Source organism: Ciona robusta, chromosome 11 (genome assembly GCF_009617815.1).
Source record: "Ciona robusta chromosome 11, ASM961781v2".
Lineage (NCBI taxonomy): Eukaryota > Metazoa > Chordata > Ascidiacea > Phlebobranchia > Cionidae > Ciona > Ciona robusta.
In genome coordinates, this window is record NC_143245.1 from 8,605,663 (window position 1) to 8,632,532 (window position 26,870).

General features: G+C 39.6%; 10 protein-coding genes across 13 annotated transcripts; 4 read left to right on the forward strand and 6 right to left on the reverse strand.

The window, feature by feature from the left end:
- Positions 1-10: 10 nt before the first annotated feature.
- On the forward strand, positions 11-6,817 carry LOC149729164 (NADH dehydrogenase [ubiquinone] 1 alpha subcomplex subunit 9, mitochondrial-like). Of its 2 annotated transcripts, none has more exons than XM_089888077.1 (11): positions 11-169; positions 421-579; positions 905-1,002; positions 1,179-1,276; positions 1,577-1,730; positions 1,916-2,024; positions 2,251-2,407; positions 2,476-2,596; positions 2,876-3,007; positions 3,247-3,396; positions 4,962-6,817. In XM_089888077.1, exons 1-11 carry the CDS (start codon positions 124-126, stop codon positions 4,986-4,988), a joined length of 1,251 nt encoding a protein of 416 aa, XP_089744203.1. In that variant the 5' UTR covers positions 11-123; the 3' UTR covers positions 4,989-6,817. The 2 variants fall into 2 exon arrangements, with proteins under 2 accessions (XP_089744203.1, XP_089744201.1); XM_089888075.1 differs by lacking the exon at positions 4,962-6,817 and adding an exon at positions 3,554-3,672.
- On the reverse strand, positions 3,659-5,509 carry LOC149729165 (KRR1 small subunit processome component homolog). Its single transcript, XM_089888088.1, has 8 exons — positions 5,320-5,509; positions 4,997-5,131; positions 4,635-4,844; positions 4,465-4,583; positions 4,315-4,417; positions 4,098-4,184; positions 3,826-3,963; positions 3,659-3,769 (listed from the first exon to the last, which is right to left on the reverse strand). Exons 1-8 carry the CDS (start codon positions 5,497-5,499, stop codon positions 3,740-3,742), a joined length of 1,002 nt encoding a protein of 333 aa, XP_089744214.1. The 5' UTR covers positions 5,500-5,509; the 3' UTR covers positions 3,659-3,739.
- Positions 5,672-6,091, reverse strand: LOC149729166 (uncharacterized). The gene has a single exon (XM_089888096.1). The coding sequence runs from the start codon at positions 6,089-6,091 to the stop codon at positions 5,762-5,764; it is 330 nt and encodes a 109-aa protein (XP_089744222.1). The 3' UTR covers positions 5,672-5,761.
- Positions 6,729-8,184, forward strand: LOC149729167 (small ribosomal subunit protein uS9-like). The gene is made up of 4 exons (XM_089888095.1): positions 6,729-6,818; positions 7,073-7,174; positions 7,563-7,707; positions 8,007-8,184. Exons 1-4 carry the CDS (start codon positions 6,774-6,776, stop codon positions 8,150-8,152), a joined length of 438 nt encoding a protein of 145 aa, XP_089744221.1. The 5' UTR covers positions 6,729-6,773; the 3' UTR covers positions 8,153-8,184.
- A 514-nt stretch (positions 8,185-8,698) lies between these two features.
- Positions 8,699-12,325, reverse strand: LOC149729168 (NAD-dependent protein deacetylase sirtuin-2-like). 2 transcript variants are annotated; one of them, XM_089888065.1, is made up of 10 exons: positions 12,063-12,325; positions 11,974-12,005; positions 11,713-11,915; positions 11,399-11,551; positions 10,689-10,912; positions 10,522-10,622; positions 10,150-10,320; positions 9,750-9,956; positions 9,306-9,465; positions 8,699-9,075 (listed from the first exon to the last, which is right to left on the reverse strand). In XM_089888065.1, the coding sequence occupies exons 1-10, from the start codon at positions 12,184-12,186 to the stop codon at positions 8,798-8,800; spliced, it is 1,653 nt and encodes a 550-aa protein (XP_089744191.1). In that variant the 5' UTR covers positions 12,187-12,325; the 3' UTR covers positions 8,699-8,797. The 2 variants fall into 2 exon arrangements, with proteins under 2 accessions (XP_089744191.1, XP_089744190.1); XM_089888064.1 differs by having other exon boundaries at positions 10,677-10,912.
- A 62-nt stretch (positions 12,326-12,387) lies between these two features.
- LOC149729169 (transcription initiation factor IIA subunit 2-like) lies at positions 12,388-13,085 on the forward strand. The gene has a single exon (XM_089888097.1). It carries the CDS (start codon positions 12,505-12,507, stop codon positions 12,829-12,831), a length of 327 nt encoding a protein of 108 aa, XP_089744223.1. The 5' UTR covers positions 12,388-12,504; the 3' UTR covers positions 12,832-13,085.
- A 1,023-nt stretch (positions 13,086-14,108) lies between these two features.
- On the reverse strand, positions 14,109-18,502 carry LOC149729170 (fibroblast growth factor 7-like). The gene is made up of 3 exons (XM_089888089.1): positions 17,834-18,502; positions 15,082-15,188; positions 14,109-14,752 (listed from the first exon to the last, which is right to left on the reverse strand). Exons 1-3 carry the CDS (start codon positions 18,318-18,320, stop codon positions 14,540-14,542), a joined length of 807 nt encoding a protein of 268 aa, XP_089744215.1. The 5' UTR covers positions 18,321-18,502; the 3' UTR covers positions 14,109-14,539.
- Positions 18,503-20,717: 2,215 nt separating this feature from the next.
- On the forward strand, positions 20,718-22,234 carry LOC149729171 (uncharacterized). The gene is made up of 4 exons (XM_089888091.1): positions 20,718-21,069; positions 21,227-21,331; positions 21,522-21,695; positions 21,902-22,234. Exons 1-4 carry the CDS (start codon positions 20,890-20,892, stop codon positions 22,232-22,234), a joined length of 792 nt encoding a protein of 263 aa, XP_089744217.1. The 5' UTR covers positions 20,718-20,889.
- Positions 22,235-22,274: 40 nt separating this feature from the next.
- Positions 22,275-24,234, reverse strand: LOC149729172 (protein ILRUN-like). Its single transcript, XM_089888081.1, has 5 exons — positions 23,922-24,234; positions 23,710-23,864; positions 23,460-23,657; positions 22,802-23,325; positions 22,275-22,535 (listed from the first exon to the last, which is right to left on the reverse strand). The coding sequence occupies exons 1-5, from the start codon at positions 24,083-24,085 to the stop codon at positions 22,488-22,490; spliced, it is 1,089 nt and encodes a 362-aa protein (XP_089744207.1). The 5' UTR covers positions 24,086-24,234; the 3' UTR covers positions 22,275-22,487.
- Positions 24,235-24,525: 291 nt separating this feature from the next.
- On the reverse strand, positions 24,526-26,823 carry LOC149729173 (uncharacterized). Of its 2 annotated transcripts, XM_089888086.1 has the most exons (8): positions 26,485-26,822; positions 25,948-26,065; positions 25,636-25,778; positions 25,436-25,519; positions 25,287-25,380; positions 25,002-25,127; positions 24,767-24,835; positions 24,526-24,702 (listed from the first exon to the last, which is right to left on the reverse strand). In XM_089888086.1, the coding sequence occupies exons 1-8, from the start codon at positions 26,758-26,760 to the stop codon at positions 24,605-24,607; spliced, it is 1,008 nt and encodes a 335-aa protein (XP_089744212.1). In that variant the 5' UTR covers positions 26,761-26,822; the 3' UTR covers positions 24,526-24,604. The 2 variants fall into 2 exon arrangements, with proteins under 2 accessions (XP_089744212.1, XP_089744213.1); XM_089888087.1 differs by lacking the exon at positions 24,767-24,835 and having other exon boundaries at positions 26,485-26,823.
- Between the last annotated feature and the right edge of the window lie 47 nt (positions 26,824-26,870).

Genomic DNA, 26,870 nt, shown 5'->3' on the forward strand with positions numbered 1-26,870 from the left:
TCGGTCATGGTCTGGTTACCACAATAGAAATAGCATTCTGTGTGAGATTCGCCAAGGTTGCGTAAATTGTTGAGTTGAAACTTTGGATTTATCGTAAGAGGACGTGGTTCATGTAAGATTACCATGCGAGGTTTATTAATATGTCACAGTAACAGCCAAGCTCTAGCACGTAAGTGTTTAATATTTGACAATTTTGTTTATAATTCATACAATTCACGTCTATGCTGTGGTGTTTATAAATTAAAAATGCATCTAACTTGTTAAACGACAATCATTATAACACAGGTGTTCTGTTTTATACACCTCGTGCCTGCTTACAAGTTACCACATATGTAACTTTGTGAGTGATTTCTTTTTCCATGTTAGCAGCGTTAAACCTTGAAACCTTATCTACACTAGAGCCATAACGTATCGTTGCAGGTTTGTGCATTCGCCCATGTACTTCATTCGCTCAATCTCGAGGCGTCCATGATTCGTATTTACCCTCGGGTCGGGGGGGTAGGTCCTCGTTTAGCGGGGTTGTTGCCACGGTGTTCGGACCGACGGGTTTCATCGGGTTGTCGGTGGTCAACCACTTGGGTGAGTTGGAACAACCAAACAATTTGCGAAATATTAACAATCATGTTTGTCAAGCATTTGGTCAGGTGAAGAATCCACCCATAGTATTCACCAACCTCCAACGTATTGACAATTCTGTATACAATGTTTGCAATAAAGTTGTGTAGGCCATGCATTTATCCCGAGGTAGTCATAAGGTCATTGTAACTTTCCTTTTACTTTTTTGTCAAATCTAATTCTTCAATTTGTTATGGGTGAAAATAAGAAAACCAAAACGTCAATATGTTTAAAGTTAAGGGTAACTGTGAATTTATTACCTGATGTAAAATATTGAATTATTCTTCAGCTGCAATTGGAAGTAGCTTGGTTCTTCCGTATCGAGGAACGTTTGAGCGAGTGCAACGGCATAAGTTGATGAGCGACCTCGGTCAGATGCATGTTCGGGTAGATGGTTCATATTTACGTTTGTGTCAAAATAACTTTTAACCTCACTCTGATTGTGGCACGACCAAGATTATATTATTTTACACTGGCAGGCTTATATTAAATTAGTTAAAGTTAATTTAGTCATCTAAATGTTATGAAACAATAATATACAACACATATGTTACAATCCACAGGAAATGTTCAACTCCAACGCAAGTGATGATCGCGTGAGGGAACTCATTGAACATTCGAACGTTGTCGTTAATTTGATCGGCTCGACTAAACCTTACAGGTACCTTGGTGGATCTGCATGTATTATATACCACATACTGTGTAATCGTGGACCTTGTAGCCAAACTGCTGTTGCATTTTATCCAACCCACATAAGTTACTACTGAACTAATCAAGTTTATGAATACATTAGTTTTTTATTATTTATTGTTGCAATGAATCTGATACTTAACAACTAAATCCTCTCATGCTGAGGCGTATCAACCACTTTAAGCACGCCCCTGCACACAATGTTATCAACAATATTTATCACGACATCTATATTTTTCTTGATATTATTCATAATGTTTAATATCAATAGATTTTACTCCATGGAGGAAGTTAACGTAACTTGGCCGACGCGTCTAGCACAACTAGTGGCTGAAAAGAACGACGGGACGCGTTTGATTCATTTGTCGCGGTTGAATTGCCACTCGGATGAAGCTCGTAAACATTCGGAGATACTGAAGCAAAATGTGAGGGGTGCTGGGGTGTAAGGTTTTGTATTACGTCTGTTGCTTTTATTTCTTATCTTGATAATATCAATTGATCAATAGTTTATATTCATTGGCATCTTAGTAAGAATAGATGTGTTGCAGCAGCAATGAAAATTTATCAAACTTTACTTCGTATTTTAACTAAAGATTAATTTCTCCCTCAGTTCGAAGCCGAGCAAAACTTGAAGGAAATTTACCCGGGGTCGACGATTGTTCGGTGCTCAAGCGTCCACGGGAAATACGACAAGTTCACCACGTTCTGGTTGTCCCCTCGTAAGTGTGGGTTGTTTATGGGGGGTGGGGCAACGACAGTTGGTATAAAAATGTGTTCTGTTTCATACACCTCGTGTCAGCTTTTTACCACGTATGTTACTTTGATAATTTGGACAAACCATTAGTGACTACTTGGTTGGAGTGCTTTGCCCAAGGACACATAAGCACATATTTGTAGCAACGACGAGTCTTGAACCTCGTAACCTTATATTGTTTCTTCCACCAGGGTGGGTAAGTCTTGGTATGTTGGGTTCACAACCATTGATGTATGAAGGTGGGGAATCTACAATTATCCAACCGGTATGTGTGAGTGATGTAGCTGAGGGGGTGGCAAGGTTGGCGCGTCACCCCGATGCTCCTGGACAAACCTTCGAGTTTGTGGGGTAAGTGGATTAGTGAGGTGTGTGTTTGATGTTAATATACCAACCTTAACAATGTCCCCCCCCACCAGACCCGATCGTTTCACGTTGAATGAATTCCTCGAATACGTTTACAATTGTCTCGGTCGCGACTATTACCCGGGTAATTCCCTTGGTTCGATGGATCGCAAAGATTCAAATATTCTGCAGCAGGTCAGTGGTGAACCAAAGTAAATATAAATACAAAGTTATGATGACACCAAGCGATCCCGAGGTAACATGGGGAACATTTAAAAACTTAGTTTAAACTTTTGTTTTATTAAAAAATTGTTAAACTTGTTTTGTTTTTAAAAAAAAAACATTTCAAAAGTAACTTTTGTTTTTAAATTTTCCCCAAGAATCTATGGAGAAATTCACTTGATCTGAACTTTGAATATTTTGATTAAAACGACATGTTGTTGTTGGTGGTTGTAACATAACATACGTTATAAGGTGGTGCAAACGTATATGGATTATTACTTCTGGAAGATGGACAAGCCCCGCATAAGACCGAGGTTCCTCGATCGACTGACGAGGGAGAACTCGGCACGAGGAATGTGGATGACGAGGGATTTCTTTAATATGGTGGGTCGTGCCCGCTTATGAGTTACAATATATGTAACTTTGTGGGTGATTGTTTTCTATGTATGGCTGATAACTTGACAACCTATTAGTGACCACTGGGTTTGAGCAATTGCGGTTAAGTGTCTTGCCCAAGGACACATACGCCCACAATGGTGGCAGCAAAGAGTCTGGTACCCAAAACCTCTAGTCTAAATAATTCCCACCATAATAACATCACAACCACTATTATGACATCACAGATGCAAACAACTGACAGAACAACTGGGGCTCCGGGTCTTCTCGAGTTAGGGATTTCCCCCGTTGCATATGAAGAATCGGGTTTTGACAGCCTTGGGGTTGCGCAGCATGAGAACTTCCTTATAAGGAAACGCGATAATATTATACGGAAGGTGGGTTGTGGTTGGTAATGTTGGAAGTTTGTTTGTTTGGTATTCCTGTATAGCCGTTATAACTTGGGTGTTATGTTTTAAACACCTCATGCCCGCTTACCAGTTACCGCGTATGTTTGTGGGTGATTGTTACGTAACAAACCCATTGTTACATCAGGTCAATGAAGAATCACAACCAATGCCGACAGTTCAACATTTAATCGAATAAGTTCCAAAATTATTATTTTTATTTTGAAAGTTTATTTCATTGAGACAATACAAGAAAAGTTGGTTTAATGTATTCTGTGATGTCACAAACACGAACAATGGCAGTTTATTACAAATTATGACAACATAATGCAGCTTAGCTCTTCTGGGATTTTCTTGTCTTTAACTAAAAAGAAGAAACTGTTAAAATACAAACTTTTAATTCCACCACTAATACCCCACCTTTGATTGTTTAACTTTCATTTTCAATATTTCAACGTCGACGTCTTTCGTAACCGATGTTTTTTCTTCAACTTTCTTCTCCTGGGGTGGAATTAACGAACGCGCTCGTTTTTGTTTACGTTCTGATGTCGCAACCCCCTGTAGTTGCGCAATATAAGTTTATTTATTTCTTGGAATACAAAATCAGATTAATTAAAAAAAACAATGGCAAAAACACGTTATGGATAAATTAACGAAAAAGAGCGCCAGTTTAAATGCGAAAACGACCGAACCTGTTTTTCTCTTCTTTCTTCATCTTTCTTTCGTTTACGTTCGGCTTCCTTCAAGAAATATTCCCCGCTCGCTATTTCTTTGTCGACCTAAATATTTAAATGTAAACAAATTACGGTGAACATTAAAACATGTTCTAGGAAGTAGTGTGAACCTACAACCCACAATTTACGGGTTCGAGACTGCCGCATAAATAAGTTACATTCATTACTGCCCCACCTTAGACTCTGGTTGCGGAGGGGGAAACGGGGTGTATGGCTTCTTCTCCTTGCGTGGTTTACGCTTTTGTTTCACATTTTTCCGTTTAAACTTTGGTAAAAACCTGAAAACAAAAGATGAATTTCTTTCACCATATAGTGGTGTTACTACCTGTCCCAGGATTCATTCTTCAAGTTCGGGTCTTTTGATAATTCTCGCTTAATCATCAATGACTTGATGTTATACACCGGGTGAATATTTTTCATCGTATCGAGAATTACTTTGCGAGCCTGTGTTGATAATGTCAATACCACGAACCACTACAACCACTCACCACCAACCTCTTTCAACCCAGCATGACTCCCCAACACTGTAGTTGTATTTCCTTGCACCAATATATAACAACCCGTCAATAATTCTAAAGCTTTCAACGTCGCCCCGTTTGGCCCCACCAACCGTTGACGTCGTTTAACAAAACGTTCACGATTTCGAACCATTGACCCGATCTTTATGATGTCACAGAAGGTATTGTCCTCAAATATACGAACGGCCTAAACAGATCAAGGTTGCAATATTTTCAGATACACTGGCCCTTTACAAAAAATGTTAATTTACATCCACAATAGCGATATGCAGTTGATTCCTTGGGACATTTATTTGTGTTTTAGAAAAAGTGGGATTTTATTGAAGTTTAACTCATCACCTGTTCAATTGGAACACTCCTGGCCAACATTTTGATCAAATCTCTGGCGTTAAGTATCGCGTATGGATCCCATGTCCTGCGGGAGGTCTTCACCGTCATTGAACCCTCAATTAAATCCAAGATCCCTTCAATTTTCTGCAAAACAAGAGTTTTCAAATTATTGAGTTTGCCAGAAGTGTAGCAATAGGATTTTATTAGTTGATGTTTATTGATTACCTAATAGTAAACCCGTAGTTATTTTTATGTTAATAATCTCTATTTTTAAAGGTTAAGTTGTAATGTTGATTTTTGTAGTATTATTAACACATAGATACCAAACTTACATATTCACTTAATTTATTTTTCACAATCGCCCAACATTCTTGTAAATATTTCTCCCGATACTTTGGAAACAAAGTCGCGAACGAGCTTTCATCCAACATCCCATGTTTGTTGTCTTCGGGTTTAAACTCGGGTTCCTTCCAACCAACCGGAACCTCAAGGGTTTCACTTTCTTTAGACATTTCTAAACCTAAGTCTAAATTTACAACAAATACATATGTTAGAACCAAATATATTAATTCGTTTGTAACTTTATGGACATTTTCACATTAACCTTCACCACAAAATCACTTGCTTTATTTTTCCTAAATTGTGATTCAGTTTGAAACAGATACACGTCATGTTTACAACAAATTTTCCGTAAGATTTGTTTATTGATAAAATACACAATAGGTTTAAAAAGTTCCCGATCATAAAATCATGGAAATAAAATTCATGAAATATTTAATGAGCGACGGAAGGTTGGCTTGCGTCGAATCCAACGTAAACTTCCTTGCGAAGTGACTCGATGGGGGCGTCATAGAAGTAACAATCTTTATCCTTCTTGATGGCCGTCACCCACTTCTGCGAACATCGGCTTGGGTCGATACGGTCACATGGTCTTGGGTTCGTCCAACGGTTGATTGACACGTCAGCTTTACTGAGGGCAGAATACGTTATCGCGAACGCTGCAAGCGCCCCTGCACCAACATAAGCGCCCATCAGGGGATATAAATCAACATTCGCTTTCATTTGGTTGTTCAAGGCACGGCTGAACTTGAAAATAAACGACATTTTGAAAGTTTTTCGAAGTATATCTGGAAAGATAGAAATTCATGAAATGCAATCAATTTAATTAGTTTGAAAACAAATACAAACTATATATATGTAAACATTAGCTGCATAATGATGTCATAACATCGCTACAAGCTGCTGCAAACGCTATCACTGAACAACAACGTGCCAAACAAACACAAAAATCAACTGAAATTATTTCGTGACCACAAAAAGTCAACCAATCTCTACTACCTACATGTGGTGACTTTCATTTACCATTATTCTAAAAATTGGGGACCAATAAAACAACTGACGTACTCCAGTACAATTTAAACTTAATACATGAGGTTTAGATCTAGGTTACTCATTTTATTTACCAAACACCCTTGATCGCCTTCTTCGTGTTTCGTATTGATTAACACCTTGAACGCAAGGCTCGAAGGAAACGCTGCGGGGGTTGCAAGTCTGTTGTTGAGATTAGAAACTTCTAACCTCGAACTAATTAAGTCCTAAACAAAGTACGCGTTTAATATTCAGCTTTTCTCGTGTTTTTTGCAACTTAAATTGTATTTTACCACGTATTGTAATACCCGCCCCAAAAAGAATCCGCATGAACAGTTGTGAGATTAATATATAATGTATATGATTTCTGTGTGGAAGTTCTTTTCGCGAATTGCTCGTGGTCGAAATTTGGTTGAAAATGACGAGTTTGAAAACGCAATCCGTGCAAGTTTACGGTCGTAAGGTAAGATTATTATCAACTATGAATATATATTAGGTCGTTGTTGATATTACTGTGTAAAATATCGCCGAATTACCGCTGTGTGGTTGTTGCTGGGTCTAACAACCCACTGACCATCTCTCCCACAAGTTTCACCCGTAGCTTGTTTCAACAACAGTCAGTTTTCTGCCGATTCCCTTAATTGTTTTAATAATCGTCGCTATCATATGCAAAAATAAAATACCAAATTATGTTTTAATTAATTTGATTAAACACAGAAAACCGCGACCGCAGTGGCTCACTGCAAGCGGGGGAAAGGTCTGATCAAAGTTAATGGACGACCCATCGAACTTGTGGAGCCTGAAACACTCAGATATAAGGTGAGTGGTTTGGTTTATCCATTTTAAAGATTTATTTGTTGTTGTTTCTTAATATTGTTTTATATTCACACAAAACTTGTTCGTACAGTCGTCAACTTTCTTTACTTTCTTACCTTGTCAGGTTACTTGCAAAAGTTTAGTAAATCTGTTATATTGAAATTATTGACACCTCTGTTCGTTATGGAATAATAATATTGTGTGCGTTTGTTCCTACAATGGCATGTGTACGAACAAGCATTTTCATAAATACTTTTCATCAATCTTTAGACTCCGTGAGCTGCAACGTGCTTGTCTCATTTTATTTAATAACGAATTAAATGTTAATCTTTAAAAGTTTTTCATATAATTTTTGAAGTGTTACGCATTGCTTACCCCACCCCACTTATAGATGGAGGAACCGATTCTACTTCTTGGCAAAACTCGTTTCGAGGGTGTTGATATCCGCATCCGTGTGAAGGGGGGCGGACGGGTCGCACAAGTTTACGCTATTAGACAAGCACTTGCAAAGTCACTCGTCGCTTATTACCAAAAGTGTAAGTTGGGTTTGTTTGGTTATTCTTGGTTGGACATTAAATATTAAAGCAATTTATTGTAGGACATATGTGGTGAATGAATGAATTTATGTAACTTGTTTATCCTCTGTCGTTATAACAAGGGTGTTCTGTTTCATACACCTCGAGCCTGCTTACGAGTTACCACGTAGATAACTTTAGTTATTTTTTTATTTGTGGCTGATAATTTGGACAACCCATTAGTGACCACTGGGTTTGAGCAATTGCCCTTAGCAATGTCGAGCTTTGAACCCGTACCCTTTACAAATTATTCCACATAGTTGTTGACGAAGCTTCCAAGAAAGAGATCAAAGACACGTTGATCCAATACGACCGAACCCTGCTCGTATCCGATCCAAGGAGGAAAGAATCGAAGAAGTTTGGAGGAGCCGGTGCAAGAGCAAGATACCAGAAATCTTATCGTTAAGATTTTGTTCCCAAATAAAATCAAAACGAAGATTTACGTTTATTATTGCAATAATGGTTGTTAGGCTCAGTGATGTAACAATGGTAGTTTTGTCCACAGTTGTCCAGCTTTAGAAAAGTTGTAATATCTTGTTATCAAGCAGATGTAGTTAAAATTCACTCGCGAAAAAGAATTCTTCAAGCCAACATAAAAATTAAAGGTATTGTTTCCCAGTAATGTTGAGTTAAACATATACCATGTGATTGATCTATAAGTGACATATTCTTGTAATTAGATTGCCATGACATAAGACCCAAACTGTTCAGGTTTGGTATCAAGACACCTGACATCTAGTATCCCTAAAACATCAGACACCAGTGGTATATGAATATAGTCTGCCCATAAAACCCATGATGTGATACCATGTAAATGTTTGTTCAGGTTTTGGAGAGTTTGAGTAACGTATGGTTTGGTGTTGGTTGCGGGTGGGAGGGTTAATACCCCGCTTTATTGTGGCTGGAGTTTCCAACTGACTACCTTTCATAGACAACATACAAAACATAGGGAGAAATTATTAAATATAATATTTATTTGTCTATCAATTAGAAAACAATAAACAAAGAATTGAAACATAATAATTGAACGGAAAGTAATTGTCCTGAGAATTTACGAATCAACCCCCGACGAGGACGAGGCATCGGAGGTTTCTGATTCGCTCGTTGTTTCAACTTTATTGCCGCGATATAATGATGGTACAGATATACTTGATCGCATGCGTGGAAAGGACTTGCTTTTGCTGAGTATTGTTCGGGTGTATTGTATGACGGGCGGATGTTGTTTATTTGGTGGACGTTGTTTAGATAATGCACTGGTGGATTTCGGGGGGGAATTCTGGATCGAATGTTTCATGAATTCATAATATGAGTGAGGGGGTTCCCCGGATCCTGAGGGTGAATTAAAGGTCACTCATTAATTTTCGATAAATTACGTTCACTTGTAACGCTGCGGGGGTTGCAAGTCTGTTGGTTCATTTTTAAAAATATGCTATTCCAATATACTAACCTAAAAATCCATTATAAATTCACCCATCTGTGAAGTGAATCAACTAAGGTGAAGTTGAGTTTGATATTGGCGATGGTATCAACAACAACCCAATAATAATCAACACATTCACCTGTTTCCTTGTTGTTGTTAGGTAGTGGGGTTGAACGCAGGGAGTGAAAATATCGTTTAACATTTTTATCCACAGGTGGAATTACTTTACGTTCGGACGAGGTTGAAGAAGCGCTCGATATTCCGCTGTCCTCGTGTGGTGGGTCGTTCAAGTGTAACACCTGCTTGGCATGGGGTATCAATGTAAAGTTCAGTTTCAATACAAACGGGACAATCTAACGTAGGATTTTCATTTCAAACATTTCGGTTTAGTTATATAATAATTATAGGTATTGTTTGCATTGAAACTGACAAGAAACCTGTTTTATGAATCTAACATTATGTTAATTCAGCTACCAGTAATATAACATTGTTTTACTTAACCAATAATTGCCAATGAGCAAATAAAGCATTAAAACATTTAACACAATAAATCACAGAAGTTGTAAAATAACAGCATCTTCACCTTTTCATTGGAATCCACGACCTCTTTGATGAATTCATCCCATCCAAGTTCATCCACAAACGTTTGGATCGAGTCCATTATATCCCCTGTAACAGCAAGGTCGTGTCGACGACCTCGTTTGACGAACGGACCAACCTTCACCATGTTAAGCAACAATCGAGGGGTCGTGAACCTCGCGGAATCTACCAAACTCGCAAACGGCTCAACCTACATAGACATCATTAATAGTGATTGTCACCATTGTAGGCACTGGCGTCAATTCCCAGCCATACAAAAAAACCCTCACCCACAAAGTTACATACGTGGTAACTTGTAAGCGGGCACGAGGTGTATGAAACAGAAAACTCATGTTATAAGAACTGTCGTTGCCCGCCCACAAGTTATATCCACAACAACTCACCTGCAATGAAGTTCCGAACACTAACAACAAATCACACGAAGGGAAATCTTTTAAATAATAATAAAATCTTTTCGGTAAATCCTCTCCAAAGAAAACGATATCAGGTTTGATTGTTCCGTAACACAGAGGGGTGAGTTGACAACGTGGGATCACACCTTTCAATATCTTGTCCTGGAACAATAGAGAATGTTATCTATATGGGTGAGGTCTTACAGTGAGGCAAGACATGGGACCTGAAATTTAGCCCAAAGTTTGTCAACATATAATATGTATTGATATTGTTCACCAACTAAATTTTAAACAAGAATAATGAAGTTGTATTTTAGCAATGTTATTAAGAAAGCTAACATAGGTATCAACCCCCCCCGTCACCTTTATAACTTCCCCTTTGCATTTCTTCCCACACTTGGTGCATGAAGCTGTCGAAAATGTCCCGTGAGCCTCCACGAGTTTCGATGGGGGAATCCCCGCCACTGAGAACATGTTTGTTAAGGTAATTCACAAAACAGCAAACACACTTAACACACATCGTTCCAAACCATCGATATTCTGCGTGTACATGCGTAGTAGAAGGCCCTTCTCATGCAAACAACGGACAAAATAATGAACAATGTTCGGCCGATATTTTCCACTTGGATAAAGTTCCTTGGCAAGCTCGAAGAAAGGTTTTGGATTGACGTTGAAATAATCTCGGTCGAACACAGCGGTCGGGGCCGGGATTTTGTATTTGTGTAAGTTGTCGTACAACCCAGTGCCAGGTGTTCTGGGGGTGTTTTGGATAAGTTTGACAGATTGAAATCACACAGATACTTTATATCAAATTTGATTTTAAATCATAATCAACAAATGACATTTGTTAAACTATAAATTAAACAAGTACTTACATAATGTACTTCTATATTTACCCGACGATATCGAGTTTCAATTCAAAGTAATTTTAAACCAATCCATTCAGTGTTAAGTGTATTGTTACATCATAAACAAACAATACATTTGGTCCATGGGGTGAACAGATCAATTATGTTTAAATCTGATATTAGTTGAATAAATACATTAATTCATAACAACATATATAATATATGCTTCTATATTAAAGCATTAATATATCTTTTCTCTGAAAGAATCTTCCAGCATTAACGCACAAAAACAAACAATTGCCAAAAAGTCTCTATTAGAACCAGAATAGTCCTGTTTAAATTTTAACGAATAAAATATTATTATTGAACAACCGCTTGTAAAACATGCGCACCTGAAATCAGGGATTCCACTCCCGGTGCTGATGCCCGCTCCAGCCATCACTATAATATTCCTCACTCCCCCCGATGAAATCAACTCGGCAACATCTTTAATAGATGAGAGGGAAGATGGTGTTTTCCCCAACTGTGATCGTCGTTGGGGGGTTCTAACAAACACTTCGTTGTTAATAATAAAACATTATGACATCACAATTAGGAACAAAACACAAAAAAACCTGAATCCACTTAAACAAAAAATTCAGACGATAATTCACTCCAAAAATATTGTGAAAAAAAAGGAAATAACTTTGCAAAACATCGTAGTTACCTTTGTTTTGAGACATCTCTTCTATTTATGTCGAGTTTGGAGAAAGATTTTGATATTTTTGTAACTTCGTCTTTTTGTTCTTGTTTCTTTTTCTTTTTTTTCTTGACAGTTTTCTTTTTTGTTTTTTCCACCCCAGATTTTAATTTGTTCGAACATGATTTGCTGAAATCTCCTTCAACAAAACTTTGATCATTTTCCATTTTCTACAAATTATAATTTTACTTGTTTAATATAAACACGCAATATGTAAGCACATCTTACTTTGGTTGTTGCACCGTTTCTTTGGCCTGTACCTGCATGTATACAAATATATTTAGTTTTTATCTAACACATATATAATATAAGATTACCTTCGTCATAACTTTTGTTCATTTTCAACAAAAACAAACTTTTCTGACATTCTTGTTTAATCTGTATTATAAATAGTTTGCCCACTTTACACCCCAACCAACAACGACCCAACCCCCCAAACATTTCATCTTAGTTTCAAAACAAACCAGGATTACGTCACGAACAGTGTTGCCAGGTAAATTTAATTTTTTATTGAAAACGTTAAATAAAAGTCGCAACTCACGTTTATTTAAACTTTTTAAGTAAACCAGCAGTTTTTAGTTTAATCTTTGTGGTAGTGTTTCCGGATTTAAAGAGTTTGCAGATTTTAATGATTAATTCATGGATTTTATTTGGGTTATTTTCTGCCAGAAACTCAGGTCGTTGCACAAGAGATTTTCCTATTTAGGTTAAAGTTAAAGTTGAGGAGTATTTTAGTGTTTTTCCATCAAATAACTAAAGATGAGTTACCAACTATACCGTAGCACGACACTGGGAAATAGTTTGCAAGAATCGTTGGATGAACTCATCCAAAGTCAACAAATAACGCCACAACTTGCGTTAAGGGTTCTGCTGGAGTTCGACAAAGCTATCAACCATGGTTTGTCGTCGAGAGTGCGGAACCGCGTTACTTTCAGAGGTGATTTGAACACTTATAGATTCTGTGACAATGTTTGGACGTTTGTGTTAAAAAACACTGAGTTCACCGACTGCCTTGTGAAAGTGAAAGTTGATAAAGTGAAGATTGTCGCTTGTGATGGGAGGAACCCTGGTGCCAAGGATGAATGAAGTCATCATGTTGATATAACTTCGTGTTTATTGTTAAAGAAGTGTCGCGTTGCCTGAAATTATACCAGAATTTGGGGTGACATGCCAACCTAGGCACCCCTAAAGCATCGCCTATAAACGAATGTAAATGTGCCCCAACACATCATAAATACGATTGTTATGTCATATTGTGAAATATTGTTTTGCAAACCATGTTCTGTTAACAAACTAAATCATCATTTATGTTTATCGTGGCTGTTAATATTTTGTGCAGATGGCTGCTTTACTGAGGTATGCACTTAATCTGCTTACCCCGCTGTTGGGGAGGTTGTTTAAGTCAAAGGAACAGCAGACAATTGACGAGATATCTCCATACGTGTGCCATCGTGTGTTGAACATTGTCCGAGGGAAAAATTTGTTGATTGTCGGCGACGTCCATGGTTGTTATGATGAAACAATGGCTTTGTTGGAGATTGCTCAGCAGCGAAGTAGCCACCCAGTGGAAGTTATATTCGTCGGCGACGTCGTTAATAAAGGTCCAAAAAGTTTAGAGATGCTCGAGTTTGTTCGTAACGCTGGTAACGTGCATTGTATCCGTGGTAACCATGAACAGAATGTGCTTTGTCAGTATTTAAGAATGAAGAATTCACGTGATGTAACTCATGATCATTGGATCGCGAATATCACGAACGCACAGTTTGAATATATGAGGAATCTGCCGTATACGATAACCATCCCAAGTATCGGGTGTGTGGTGGTGCATGCGGGACTTGTACCCGGTATCCCGTTGCATCAACAATCCACCAACAATATGCTGAACATGCGGAACCTCGTCGTTGATATTAATGATTTCTATGATGAAGAGTTGTGTGGCACAAGTGACAACCGTCGTGGCACGTGTTGGGCGGAGTCGTGGATTGGACCTCAACACGTCTACTTTGGCCACGATGCGTTACGTAAACTACAAACCCACCCCCACTGTACGGGGTTGGACACGGGGTGTGTGTACGGGGGTAAACTGACAGCGGTGTTGCTCAAACTCAACAACTTTGGTGAAAACCACGATAATATTGAACGAGAGTTCATTTCGGTCGATCCGTTCAAGGTTTATAAAAAAGTTGGTTGAATATGATCTGGGGGTGTCCCTATTGTGACCTAACATTGTGATTATACATCATCACTGGGTGGCGCCAGTGGTTCTTAACCACCAGGTTGTACCACATGAGGCGCTGGAGATCTGTAACAATGACAACCAACTATGCACGATGTCATCAACTGGTATTATGACATAACAATAATCCTTTATCTTGAGTTTATTAAAATTTGCTTTTACGTGAGAATATCTTGTGTAGTGACGTCATAATGATGACGTGTCATGTGCTACGTCATGGACAGTGACGTGTCATATTGTTGCGTCATAAGCGTGAAGATAAGTGCTGCACTTTGCAATACAACCGGAGGGGATTCCCCACAACCGGAAGTAGAGTCGAGGGTTAGAAAAATTGTGATTATTACGTCACACGGCCACTCGGCCGGAAGTCTGTGATTGTGACGTCATCTACGTAACAAAAGGTAGAAGAAACAAAGTAAAAAAGTTGAAACTTTTGTGACGAAACAATGAACACTATCGACGTGCGTGAAGTCTACTATGATGTCATAATGTCTACTATGATGTCATAATGTGGTTGAATACTTGGCGTGTGACGTAACAAACAATATCGAGGTATTGTTAAATTGGTAAAGGAAGGAAATGCGCGGATGAACTCTCCGGTTTGACGTTCCTGCCTTTTCTTGATCGTCCGCGTTTGTCGATGCCGATGTACCATTCACGTGCTTTGCTGCGCCTCCTGCGGCGGTTCCCCGGCTGGTGTAGCGACCGGTAGGTGGCGTAGAAGTCCTGCCACCTCTCCACGAAATCGCAGTCGATTTTTCGATAATTTCGCTGAAAAATCGTGTAAGTTGTTGCGTGCACTGAACCGTGACCAGTAATCTCATCAACCGAACAAAGGTCATTATGACGCAGGGATTGTTACCACCGCTAATACAAAGCGATAAATCACTCAATTAAACCGGGCATTAGTAGGGGGTGCGTGTAAGTGATTAACACACCCCCCCCCCCCAGTGCAGCATGACGATCGGGGAGTGGCTGGGGTGCAGGGAATGCATGGAACGTGCAAATCCCCACAAAGCGTAAGATTTTATCTCCACTTCTTTAAACATGGCTGATAATTGTTTTTCTGCCACCCCCCTGGCAACAACACGCCAACTTACCGATGCGTAGAGTTTGCTGTGTCGGTTCATAGCGAGATACCTTCCTGTGGAAGGGCTGTAGAACCTGATCACGCCTCCAGCGGCCACTGATTGAACTTCAATCTCAGCTGTGAAAATAGAAATAATATTAAACATTTAAATCACGTGGTTGTGAGATTTTTATCAAAACGTCCTGGTTAACTTTGTTCCATCAGCTGTATCGGCTTATCGTTTAAAATCATGGAGCGTGACGTCATCTAATCCCGGTGGCCCAGAATTTGTGACCTGTGACGTCACATAAGATGGATGCGTAACAATCCTCCCACGGTATACGTCACAATCGTGCCAACAATTACGCTTAAACGTCACAGAGGTTCCTGATGTTACGTCACAGGGGATTAGATTTGTCTCGAATTTAAATCGCGAAGTTTTGTGCGAATCGCTGCTAAGATAATGTACATTGTGACGTCACAACTCAATGTTTCGGCGATGAACACTATTCAACAATCGTGACGTTTCAAAATGCATTGTTACGTCGTGAAGACATATTTCTTGTAGAATTCATTTTAACAAAAGTTGTTGCTACGTCATAATGAGTTAAACAAACAGTCGAGTATGTGACGTCACAGAGGAAACCGATTCGCGCCACACAAGCCGTCCCCCCCTGTATAAGTGGGCGCCGAACACAAATACAAGTAAATTAATTTGTTTGTGAGCAAACAATTAAGTTTCATTGTTATTATTGCATCATAGATGAATTGATACGAGGGTTTTTTTAAGATGTTGTGATGTCATAATAGAGGACAAACACACCGAGACAGCTCAACAATGATTTAAATTTAATCCTCCACTCCAGAAACCAACCGATGTTTCCACAAAACAACGACTTTAAATTTAAAGATTTTATTCCGATTGTAATTCCAGCTTCAACCACACGAAATCCCAGGTCGCCGAAGTTTCGTTGATTTTTGTTTCGATTTTATTTTAAAGTTAACTAGCAGGAGCGGCCGCTGTTGGAATTTTAATTTCTCGTGCCGAGCTACTGTCCCCCACACACAACACGGAGTTGGGGCCAACACGGGGGCTTCTCCGTAACCTACAGAACATCATTAACTTCTCGCAGCTCAAGATTATCAGACTTTGATTTTTGCCGAAAGCGCCAAAGCGTAAAAACCATTCCGCCATAAATGATGTATCACCCCGCCCATAAACCCCCGATATCAACCCCGCCAACTTAGTAGGGACAACGTTTTGATCAAAATCGTTAAGCACCTGCAACGCTTTGTATTACGTCACAGTGAGTAGTATGACGACAGATAGCGAGCGAAAGGTCAAGCGTCGATACTTGACTTATAAACTTTCTATATCTGGAAAATATTTATGGCGATTCTAACATATTGTTACGTCATATTGCGTTCGATTATTTACTTTACAGCAAAGCTTACATTGTCACGCAACAATCACAGTGGGCATTGTGCCCTAGATAAATCGCGTCGTAATTCCCAATTTCCCCCCACAGCTGTTGCCGCCATTATTATAATAATGTTTATGACATCATACATTAGTGATTATGACGTATAATGTCTACAATTTTTCCTCCATTGTCAGTTTCATTATGACGTAACAAACGTTAACAATTGTTTATATTTTTAAACATTCTAGTTTATCGTATATGACATCATAATAGCGGTTTGTGATCCCTTCGCACGTCATGTTTACATAATGGCCACTGTGACGACATCATGTACACAGTTTAAGCCAACTTTGATATCTTCGATGTTTCGACTTCTAACGCGACCAACGCGGCGGTTAAATAAACAACCGAACGGGGGATTCGAACCCGGGGTCCTCCGATGTCTCTTCGCACGAACATTCACCCAACCAGTCACGTAAGACAAACAACAAACAAAGTAAATATAAGATTTCTATGTTTCGTGTGACTTTCCCACACGTTGCCATGGTGACGACGGATTGATGGATACGTCACGTGATTGTGGATATAAATAGATCCAGCGACAAAATTTTAGAGTTTAATCCTCAAATTATATGATATCTATGGGCGTGCGACTGTGGAATATTTTAGAAGCTATTCCTGGTGGATGGCTCATACATGGAAACGATTTATTGAAAAGATTTTGGGCGTACCGGGTGATTATGTTGGTTTGTGCGGCGTATAATGTTGGGGTGGGGGTTAAGGGATCTTGGGCGGGGCGGCAAATTAACAAAGTCAAATTGTTTGCGAACATTTTTGAAATTTCGCGAGTTTTAAATTTTGTTTTCAATAAAATTTTTGCGATTTTTAACTTTTTAAATTTTAATGTAAGTTTTAAATGCGGACTGTTTTCTTTGATGTTGTTTGGTTGTGGTCGTCTATTTGAAGATGTTTCGCGATAAAAAGCGCTTCGTTACGCTTCATTACGCGCAGTTGAGTTTCGGTTGGACGTTTATATTTGATCCTGGGTTAATCTGAATAATGTTGGGCGTGGTGTATAAGGGGACAAACATGGGGGTGGCACCTGTGAGGGCTATGTGACGACACAGAGTTGACAGCTCATAAAGACTGATCTACCCCCATGCACGCACACTCAACACGCAGTCTAAACTTTCGAAACTAATTTTCGTCGCTAATCCAACCCAACAAACCTAGAAAGGTTAACAAGCCGCCCCACAACAAACCAAAAGCTTAACTAAGTAAGATCGGGGGACATCCCGGCCCCGATTTAATCCCCCAATCCCCGCGAAACCTCCCACAAACACCCGATGTTTGACTTACTTTGCGGCGACTTGTTATAACTCCCACGTACTTTTCCATCTTGTTTGATTTCAATAAAATAATGGTTCCTGTTGTATAATCGATACATTCTTCGGTCGCCACCTTGGACCATTCGTTTGTGACGTAACAGTACCGGTGAATGTAGGTTTATGGCGTCATAATGTGATGACATAGTAGTTGGAATAAAATTGTTTTTCGCGCCATTTCCGCTGAGACATAGTTCGCACATGCGCAGTATGAGTTGCGCATACAACTTGTGCGCAGGTCTTTGATTGTTGGGACAACAAGTCCCAATGCCATGTGACGTCATACTCGGTTCTCCTGTGACGTAAACAATCAACCCGATTATCATTAGCGACGTCACAATATGTCTTTGTGTCGCCGTGGTTCTTCTCTGACGCAACGTTGACGTCACGCTCGTTGAAATTACAGAAAATATTGATGACGTAACAGTTAACTTAAAAGTTGGTTCAGGTTGCTTGAGCATGATGACGTCATTATTACGTTATTGCATCCGGTTAGATCGTGACGTCACTTCCTGTTTGCACCTAACGACCTGGAGTAACATGGGGTTAGAAAAATTCCCGGTAACGAGAACAGCTAACCACTAACAAACATTATTCTTAATCATCTAACTTGTTGCGTCATAATGCTTATTCCCTATAACCCTCACACGCGTGTGGAGTTTGACTGCTACGCGATAGGCGCGATTTGGAAAAAAAGAAGAAAAAGTTTTTAAGTCACGTGACGGATAGATCGGACACCACGTGATTACCGGTCAAATACAATATCATTGAAGCGTGACCAATCAATCACATGCAACCACGCTTCAACGATCACATTCCATTATGACGTAATAATTAAATGATCTGCGGCATTGTTCCAAACAAACGAACGAACAATTAAACATTCCGCGGAATCTTCGAACACCCGTTCCCTCAACCCCCTTTTTACCCCCTTCCCCCTATCCACCACTTTAACCCCCAACTCCTGGCACGCTAACCAACCACGTGACTTTGTTTCTCACGCAACGTCACGTGATCAAAAGAGAAAGTTTCGAAACAATTCCCACAACCCCCGTCACTACTCACGTGCCCATCAACCCCCCACCCCACTACGTCATCATCGCTATAGCAACCGTTATCAAACCACATTTGTTGAATCAATTTGCATGACGAAACACTGACAACAAAATGTCAAGAAAACATCGAAACTTTTCGCGAATCGTCTGCGGGGAACAAGGAATCGATTTCCCGCCGAACTTCGCGTCGGTCGCGTTCAAAGCGGTTTCGATCAAATATTTAACTTTGATTAAAACCTAGATTACGTCACGTTGAACGATTGCCACGTCACAATTTATGTTTATAAAAGATTAGAATCTTATTAAAGGAACGTCATAATGTCGATTGTTCCGAACCGGAAAGACACGTGGTCTAATATTAGCAACGCATTGTTAAACCCTCTGTGACGTCACATAGATGCGGACGCGATTAATTCACAACAGCGTTTATTACCTAACAATGTAGATTGTAAGTTTTCCCACGTTAACATATATAACGCGGTTTCGCGGTTGCCAATAAACAAGATACAACATTATGACGTCACAATACAACATCGATGCACACAATGCCTACGTTCCGTAATTCCCAACGGCCCAAGTTTATATTTACCCCCCCATGGGACGTTTGTTTATACGAAGATGCATTGTGACATGTATGACCGATATTATGACATCACAAAGCCATAAAACAACGACAATCGCTTCAAACGAAATAATCGCGGATGAATATTGTTAATCGCGGAATATTTATGGCGTGATGACGTAAAGGCTGTTTTCTGGAAGAAACTTTCCGAATGCACAATCATTATTAGGTCATAATATCGCCGCGTCATCTTTGCTTGACCACGTGATCATTGACGTCACAATATCAGTGTCGACTGACGAAACAATTAAAGTGACTGATGACGTCACAAACGAAAACAATTCGAAACATTGCTTTAAAGGGAATTTCTCAATATTTAGATTATTGTGACTTAACAATCGTCATAATTAATCACGTGGGATGACCACCAACGTTTTTACGTCATAAACTTTTTATATGACGTAACAAACACTTTACACGTCACAATGCTAATAAAGAGGGATGACGTAACAAACGCGATGCAAGGATTAATCGCGATTAACAATCTCCCGCATTGTGACGTTTAAACTTACCATTGTTACATAGGTGAAACATTCTACTGTTACGTAACAATCACCCAACACTTGTAACCGAACCTTATAATTACCCCATGTCCATATATGGGTCGACCCTTTTTGCACCGAACAAATCTTATTGTTTAATTGTTTGTGACGTGAACACCATTATGACCTAATAATACAACTGCTGATTCAACAAACTTCAGTATGACGTATTTATTATTTGTTTTCTGCACTTTTATGACGTCATAATGACTAAGTCTGTTCTCGAATTTCCTTCCTAATTGTTTTGCTGCAGCGACGTCACAATGGCTGTGATTCGGGACTCTTAAATTGCGTCAATAGGTTCGAACGTCGTGTTGCTCTATAGCGCACTCTAGCGGCTACAACACGTCGTCCGCGATTCAAGATGTTGGTTGTGATGCTCGTATCGTAATCAGGGGTTACGGGTTCGAGACTCGATGCTGCTACCATTGTTGGTGGGAAGAACAAACCAAGAATCGCAACTTTAACTCGTAGCTTTGGATGAATATGGGCCACGTTACGCGACGGTATATACTTTAAATAATTGAGCGAGGAATAAGTGGCGTTGTGACGTCATAATACGATAATCGGCCATTTGCATCACGTGAAATGAACGTCACTGATTGGACGAATCCATTCATTGTTTAATTTTTAGGTTCCATTGTTCGAGGACAATACCTGATCGAATTAACGAAACTTAAGATGTTTGAATATCAATAAAGCAGCCGTGAAATATTGCGATTCCTATTTAATAATCCAATCCCATATTTTCACGGCAGACACAGCAGCACCACCGTATATAGTGTGGATGTTCCATTAAGTCGAAGTTGCCATGAAGAAGCCGAAGCCGACCATTGTTTATTGCGAGCTTAGACGGCCAGCTGATGAGATTATTAATATTTCATCTCAGAATGGAGCAGAGGGTGTTGTTACGCGTATGTTGCCCAAGTCGCATGTTAGTCACGTGATATTAAACGCCAACGTCAGCGAAGAAAGATTCTTGGAGATGAAGGTACGAGTTGTGTAACCACTGTTGGGTTGCTGATCGTACCCGTGTTTTTGTTATTTAAGTTAATTGTTTTTCGTTATTGTATTCATAAAGCTAAACTGTGGTTCGGTATTAAAGTATTACGTTATGTTAAAGCTTTTTACAAAGTTTCATCCGTTAGGTGTCGACCGAGAACAAGATGTTGAAGAAAAACAACGAACTCCATGAACATTTCATGAACACGTTCGTGAGGAGGTTGGAGAGGAAGCAACAACGATGGATGAAAGTGGGTTGCGGGTTGGGGGATTTACCATCGTGACGTCATTTAGGATGACGCTCTTCCCCACACCTTTTATTATTAGCGTATTTTAACGACTGTTGTTTTGCTGTTAATTCCCTTTTCTTCGTTACTTTAATTAATCGTATTTTTGCTATCGTATTCGAAGAGGTATATATATGTTACGTCATATTCACAGGAGGATAATTACGTCAGCAAAAACTTCCAGCTGACGTTGTCGCCTCGACACCACGTGACGGAGAGACAGCCAATAGGAGAGCTTATACTTCCCACACCCCCAAAAGCCCAAGCTTTGTACAAACCAGCTAAATATCCATATATGAAGATGCGGGGTGGTGGGGAACAACATGCGGTGAGTCGGGTTATGGTTGTAGTGGGTGAAGGGTTCGAGGCTCGGTGCTGCCACCATTGTGGTGTGTTCATGGCATTTAACATCGATTGCTCAACCCAGTGGTCACTAATAAGTTATACACAACTTAACTGACAGCAGGCATGAGATATATAAAGCTACCATGTTATCACTTATGACTTAACAGCATAACTACCAACGTCATACAGAGCGTTCTCCCGCGAATTCGAACCGTCCCAACCAGCCAATCACGACACGACACGACACAATCCATTCAACGGGTTCAACAAGCCAACGAATCAATGACGTCACCCGTACGATCCACGTGGGGTGAAACAACCAATCAGAGGGCGGAGACGGCGAGCACAGGTCTGACACGCATGACTACAGGTCACATGCGCAAACCAGCAATGCGGAACCACGATTCAAGGTTCACAGACTTGTTGTCGTGGTTGTCACCGGTGGATGCCCGGAAAGGAAAGTTGTTCCGTCGCCCACGTGAACACAGGGTGATGTTCGGTGTCACACAGACATCATATTAATGTTATTGTAAATATTTACATCATAATATCAAACAAAGGGGATTGTGATGTAATGTATTGTTGTTGTTGCAACGGCAATCTATGTTTACATGAAAAATATATTTTATATTGTTTCTATGTTTAAGATAAACTTCTTTGTTAATTGGAACTTCATTGCTGCGTCATAATACCTCATTATGACATCACAAACTCGATTATGATATTTACAATCGGCATCGTTTCATGATAAACCTCATTGTTGCGCAACACTGAATCAAGAATTGGACGAGAAGTCGAGTCGTTGTGCAGCTTTGGGGGTTTCCTGGGGGTGGGGGGGGTTAGTCAATTGAAACTGCTGTTAGGTGTCTATACAAACAAGCAGAGCCAAAGTATATCGCATTCACCACATTAATCAATGAGGTTCCCTATGTTTGACAACTATGAGTGTAACTGTATTTTAACAATGTCACTCCAGATATTACCCAGCTGTTGGGTGTCTATACAAACAAGCAGAACCAAAGTATATTATGAGGTTTCCTATGTTTGACAACTGTCATGACTGAAGTAGTTGAGATAAAAGCAACCAACCTGGAAATTTATTGAAAGTAGATTGGTTGTTGGGTGAATGGGTGAAGGGGCGTCTGGGGTCGAGAACGATCGTTCCAGGTCAACGAGTTTGGAGGGTGATGTGAAAGGTGACGCTTGACGAGCTGCGAGGTCGTACGAGGATTTTGACGAAAGATATTTCACTCCCTCGTTATTATTCCCATCGTTCGTTGTTTCTTCATCGATCCGACACAGGGTGTGGCCTTCCCCGCCCAAACCCTCTTCCATTGTCAAGGTCGGACTTTTCGTTTCCCAACAGGACGACACGTCATGTGCTGTACCTCGTTCACACTTCCGCGGAACTTCATCAAATGTTTGTCCGCCATTATTGCTCCCAAATGAAACATTAACGTCCATGTTTGCTCCCAATCTATCCACAGCGAATGGATTGTTCTGCGTCGTATTCAACTGATGTTGGTTGTTCGTCCCGGTGGAGAATTGTGACATTTGTTGCGTGACCCCCAACAACCCACCCACCTCTACTGATATGATCACCCAGATAATATCTACATGGAAATAATTCATATTATTTCATTATTCAGTTAAAAAGTTTCCGACTATACATTAAAATTCAATCAAATATTTATTGAACCAATATTGCAGGTAAATTTATATCGTGTGTCGTAACTGACAAACTCACCACCGAATGGCGCCATTCCCCTCGTAAACATCCTCCACTGACCCTGGTACAATCCAGCGTTTATCGGACTTCGCATTTTCACTGAAACATCGACGGTTTCATGAGGTTGGACCTCGCCCACCGATATCCACTCGGGGGAACTCATTCGCTCCCCGTTAACGAAGCGAAGGGTGCAACCTAGTGGCCACTTCTCGACCCCTGCAACAGCAAAGTTAATATAAATTGAAAACAAACCAAAATACTTCCAAACCCGAATTCTGAAATCTCCAGGTTTTTATGAAATCTGTTCCTGGTGGAATCGCTTCCCCCTCTCCTATTGTGATGTCACTAACGAACGACATTGAAGGGATTTTACTCGAAGGCATCTCGAAGTCATAATAAGCGCCAATCGCCGCGTGTAAGTTCCTATGAACAACATGGATTGTTACGTCAACAATAAAGCACTATTGTGACGTCACTTACCAGTTTGTCATGTCTAGAAAGAACTCGCAACCTGCAGCGTTAAGTTGGAAACCCAGAAGTTTACGAAACTCATCGATTAAAACATCTTTATCGGTCGTGCCCATTGAACTAAACTTCCCGACCAAACATTGGTCTACATCCATCACGCCCTCGGTTTCTTCCATTATATTTAAACTTGATATCTGATGTCAAAAACAACCGACTATAAACAACATAGCTGGCAAACCGAATCAATTATTACGAGCAAAAACTAAATGTCAACAAACCAAAATTTTGTTTTCGCTTTGTTTTTATTCGCTGACTCACAATATAATAAATATGCTGCATCATAATTATCCATAGAAATATTATGTTTAATATGTTTCCTCCCCTAACCATCACCAACACGCACGTTTGCAGGTAAAGCTGACTTTGTTAAGCTAATTGGTTACTATGTGAGGTTTAGATTTACTGCTTTCGTCAGACAATTCAGTAAAGAAGAATTCATTAAACTTTTTTAAATAAATTTTATTTCTAATTTTTAATATAACAATGAATTACAAACTAATGGTGAAGATTTATATGTTCTTGAATTTCCTTTTTTATGTAAATTACCACAACTGTATAAATATAATGTCCCATTTTATTTCGATATAAATACATGATCCGCCAGCGGATAATTTACAAAAACAACGAACAAGAAACTAACGAGCTGACTTTCGATTGTTTGCTTGATCGAACACAACCTGACCTGCAGGTAACTGAAGCGAACCAGAGCTGGCTAGTAATATCGGTTGGACACCTGTGATGTAATAATGGTTATGATGATGTCATAATGGTGGTTATAATGTCACACTAACACCCACCAGGTAAAGGACGTTGTAGATTGTTGTACGAGTTAAGGAAAGCCAGACGTCCGTCGTCCGATGTACGAGCTGTGGGGGTTGGGTGGGTGAGAATTTATTATTGGGGCTGGTATATGTGGTAACTTGTAAGCGGGCACGAGGTGTATGAAACAGAACACCCGTGTTATAATGACTGTCGTTGCCCCGCCATACGAGGTTAAGTTGCGTTCACCCAGGGGGTGTTGGGGTAACTTACTGAGTATATGTTGCGGTTGGTTGGGCATGGTGGTTGTTGTGGAAACGACGTCATGTGACACGGGTAACATCTGCATACGAACACTAGGGGGGGTGGAAGAAAGTTGGACCGCTTGGTGCTCGTAACCTGAGTATAAGATGTCTATGTTTAATATATGATTTCTATGTTTAAGTTGGTTCAAACATAACTTTTATTTTTGTTACGAATTTACAGTATAACAATATATACCTTCCTATTTATCAGCATAAGATGTTTTAAATATTATGTTTATTGTTATGTTATTACTTGATGATGGGGGGAGGAGGGTGAATGACGTCGGCGTTTTATGTTCGTTGTTCATCGTGACCAAATTAACAGGGGTGTTGGAAGGTATGTTGTTCTGTTGATGATAAAATGTTAGTTATATTAACCAGTGTGTGTATGTTTGTATCTACCTGGTGTTGCCTTGATGTTGGTTCATCATGCTGTTGGGCCGAGATTGCATTCAATATATGATAGGTCTTCTGCAATAATCCATCCTGTCGATAAATTCACAATTTATTCCCGCTGTTGTATATTGAGCGCGATGCGCTGCAGTAGTGAGCGAGGAAACAACAGCTGGCAACATTAGTTCCAGCAGAAGAACAACTCATACCTTTGTATCATCGGGGGGTGCGTACGATAGCTCGGGCTCCTCGAACCCCTGTGCGCTCATGCGTTGATCATCCTGTTGCGAACTTTGGACGTTCGTTTCGTTCGTGTCGGGCGAGTTGAGACAAGTTTGGATTAGTTGTTTGCCTGGACATAAATATCATATATAATGTTGTGTGTAATTTGTATATGTTGGGCCATCAGTTGTGTTACAAACATGAAACATCGGTTCTTACACATCAAATATAATGTTCACAAATATTATTTATTTTTTCATGTATGAAGTAATAAAGTGGTTTATGACATCACAACCTACCTGCTTCACTTGATAATATGGGTTGTAACTTTCGTGTGGCGAACGTGTAAACATGTCCTGTTTCGCTTGCCACGAGTAACATCACTTGCGTGCCCGTTAATGTAGCTAACTCATGCGCCTGTAATTATGATGTCATAATATTAATGTCCATTATGTCTAAACAGTAGTTTCTTATGACATCATACTCGTGTTAACTACGTGAGTAACCGAGTGAAATTTTATGACGTCAATCAAGTTTCCTGTGATCACGCACCATATATGGTGAAGTGGTAAAAAATAAACTTAGTGGGCGGGTTTGAAATTATTTCAATAAATAATAATTCTTATTTACATTAATAACAGAATTTAGTCTGGCTGAATATTCTACAATTTGATATTAAATTAACACAATTTGTAAGGGAATGGAAATTCTACTGAACAAAAACTTATAAAAGCGAATTTTTTTTACAAGAAAAAAAATTAAAACAATTGTAAATAACGGCAAAATATATACAAGTACGAAATACAAACAAATAAAGAAATTAATTCAAAACAAACCTTTTTCATTATTCCTGATTTTCTTTTACTGAAAGTTGTATATCTTCGCAGCTTATTTTCAATAAATTCCATATTAATTTTAACGCGACCTCTTGTTTTTTTACCAGGTTTTTGCATAGGTGTGCTTGAACGCGAATCGTGGCTTGAAACGTCGTCTTTCGAATCGTCGGTGTCGTAATGTTCATCGTCGTGGTTGTCTAATCCAGCCATAACAACAGTACGTTTCAAATTATTCATTTTGTTGGTAATTGATCGCAAACTTGTACGTTTAAGCATAAGCTGTTACTGCTGACTGGTACCTCCCGTATTTGGATGAAACGAAACAACAGCTGGCCAAGTATGTGCATGTATGTTACTCCGCGCAATGTAAGTAGCGCGTCTACCAC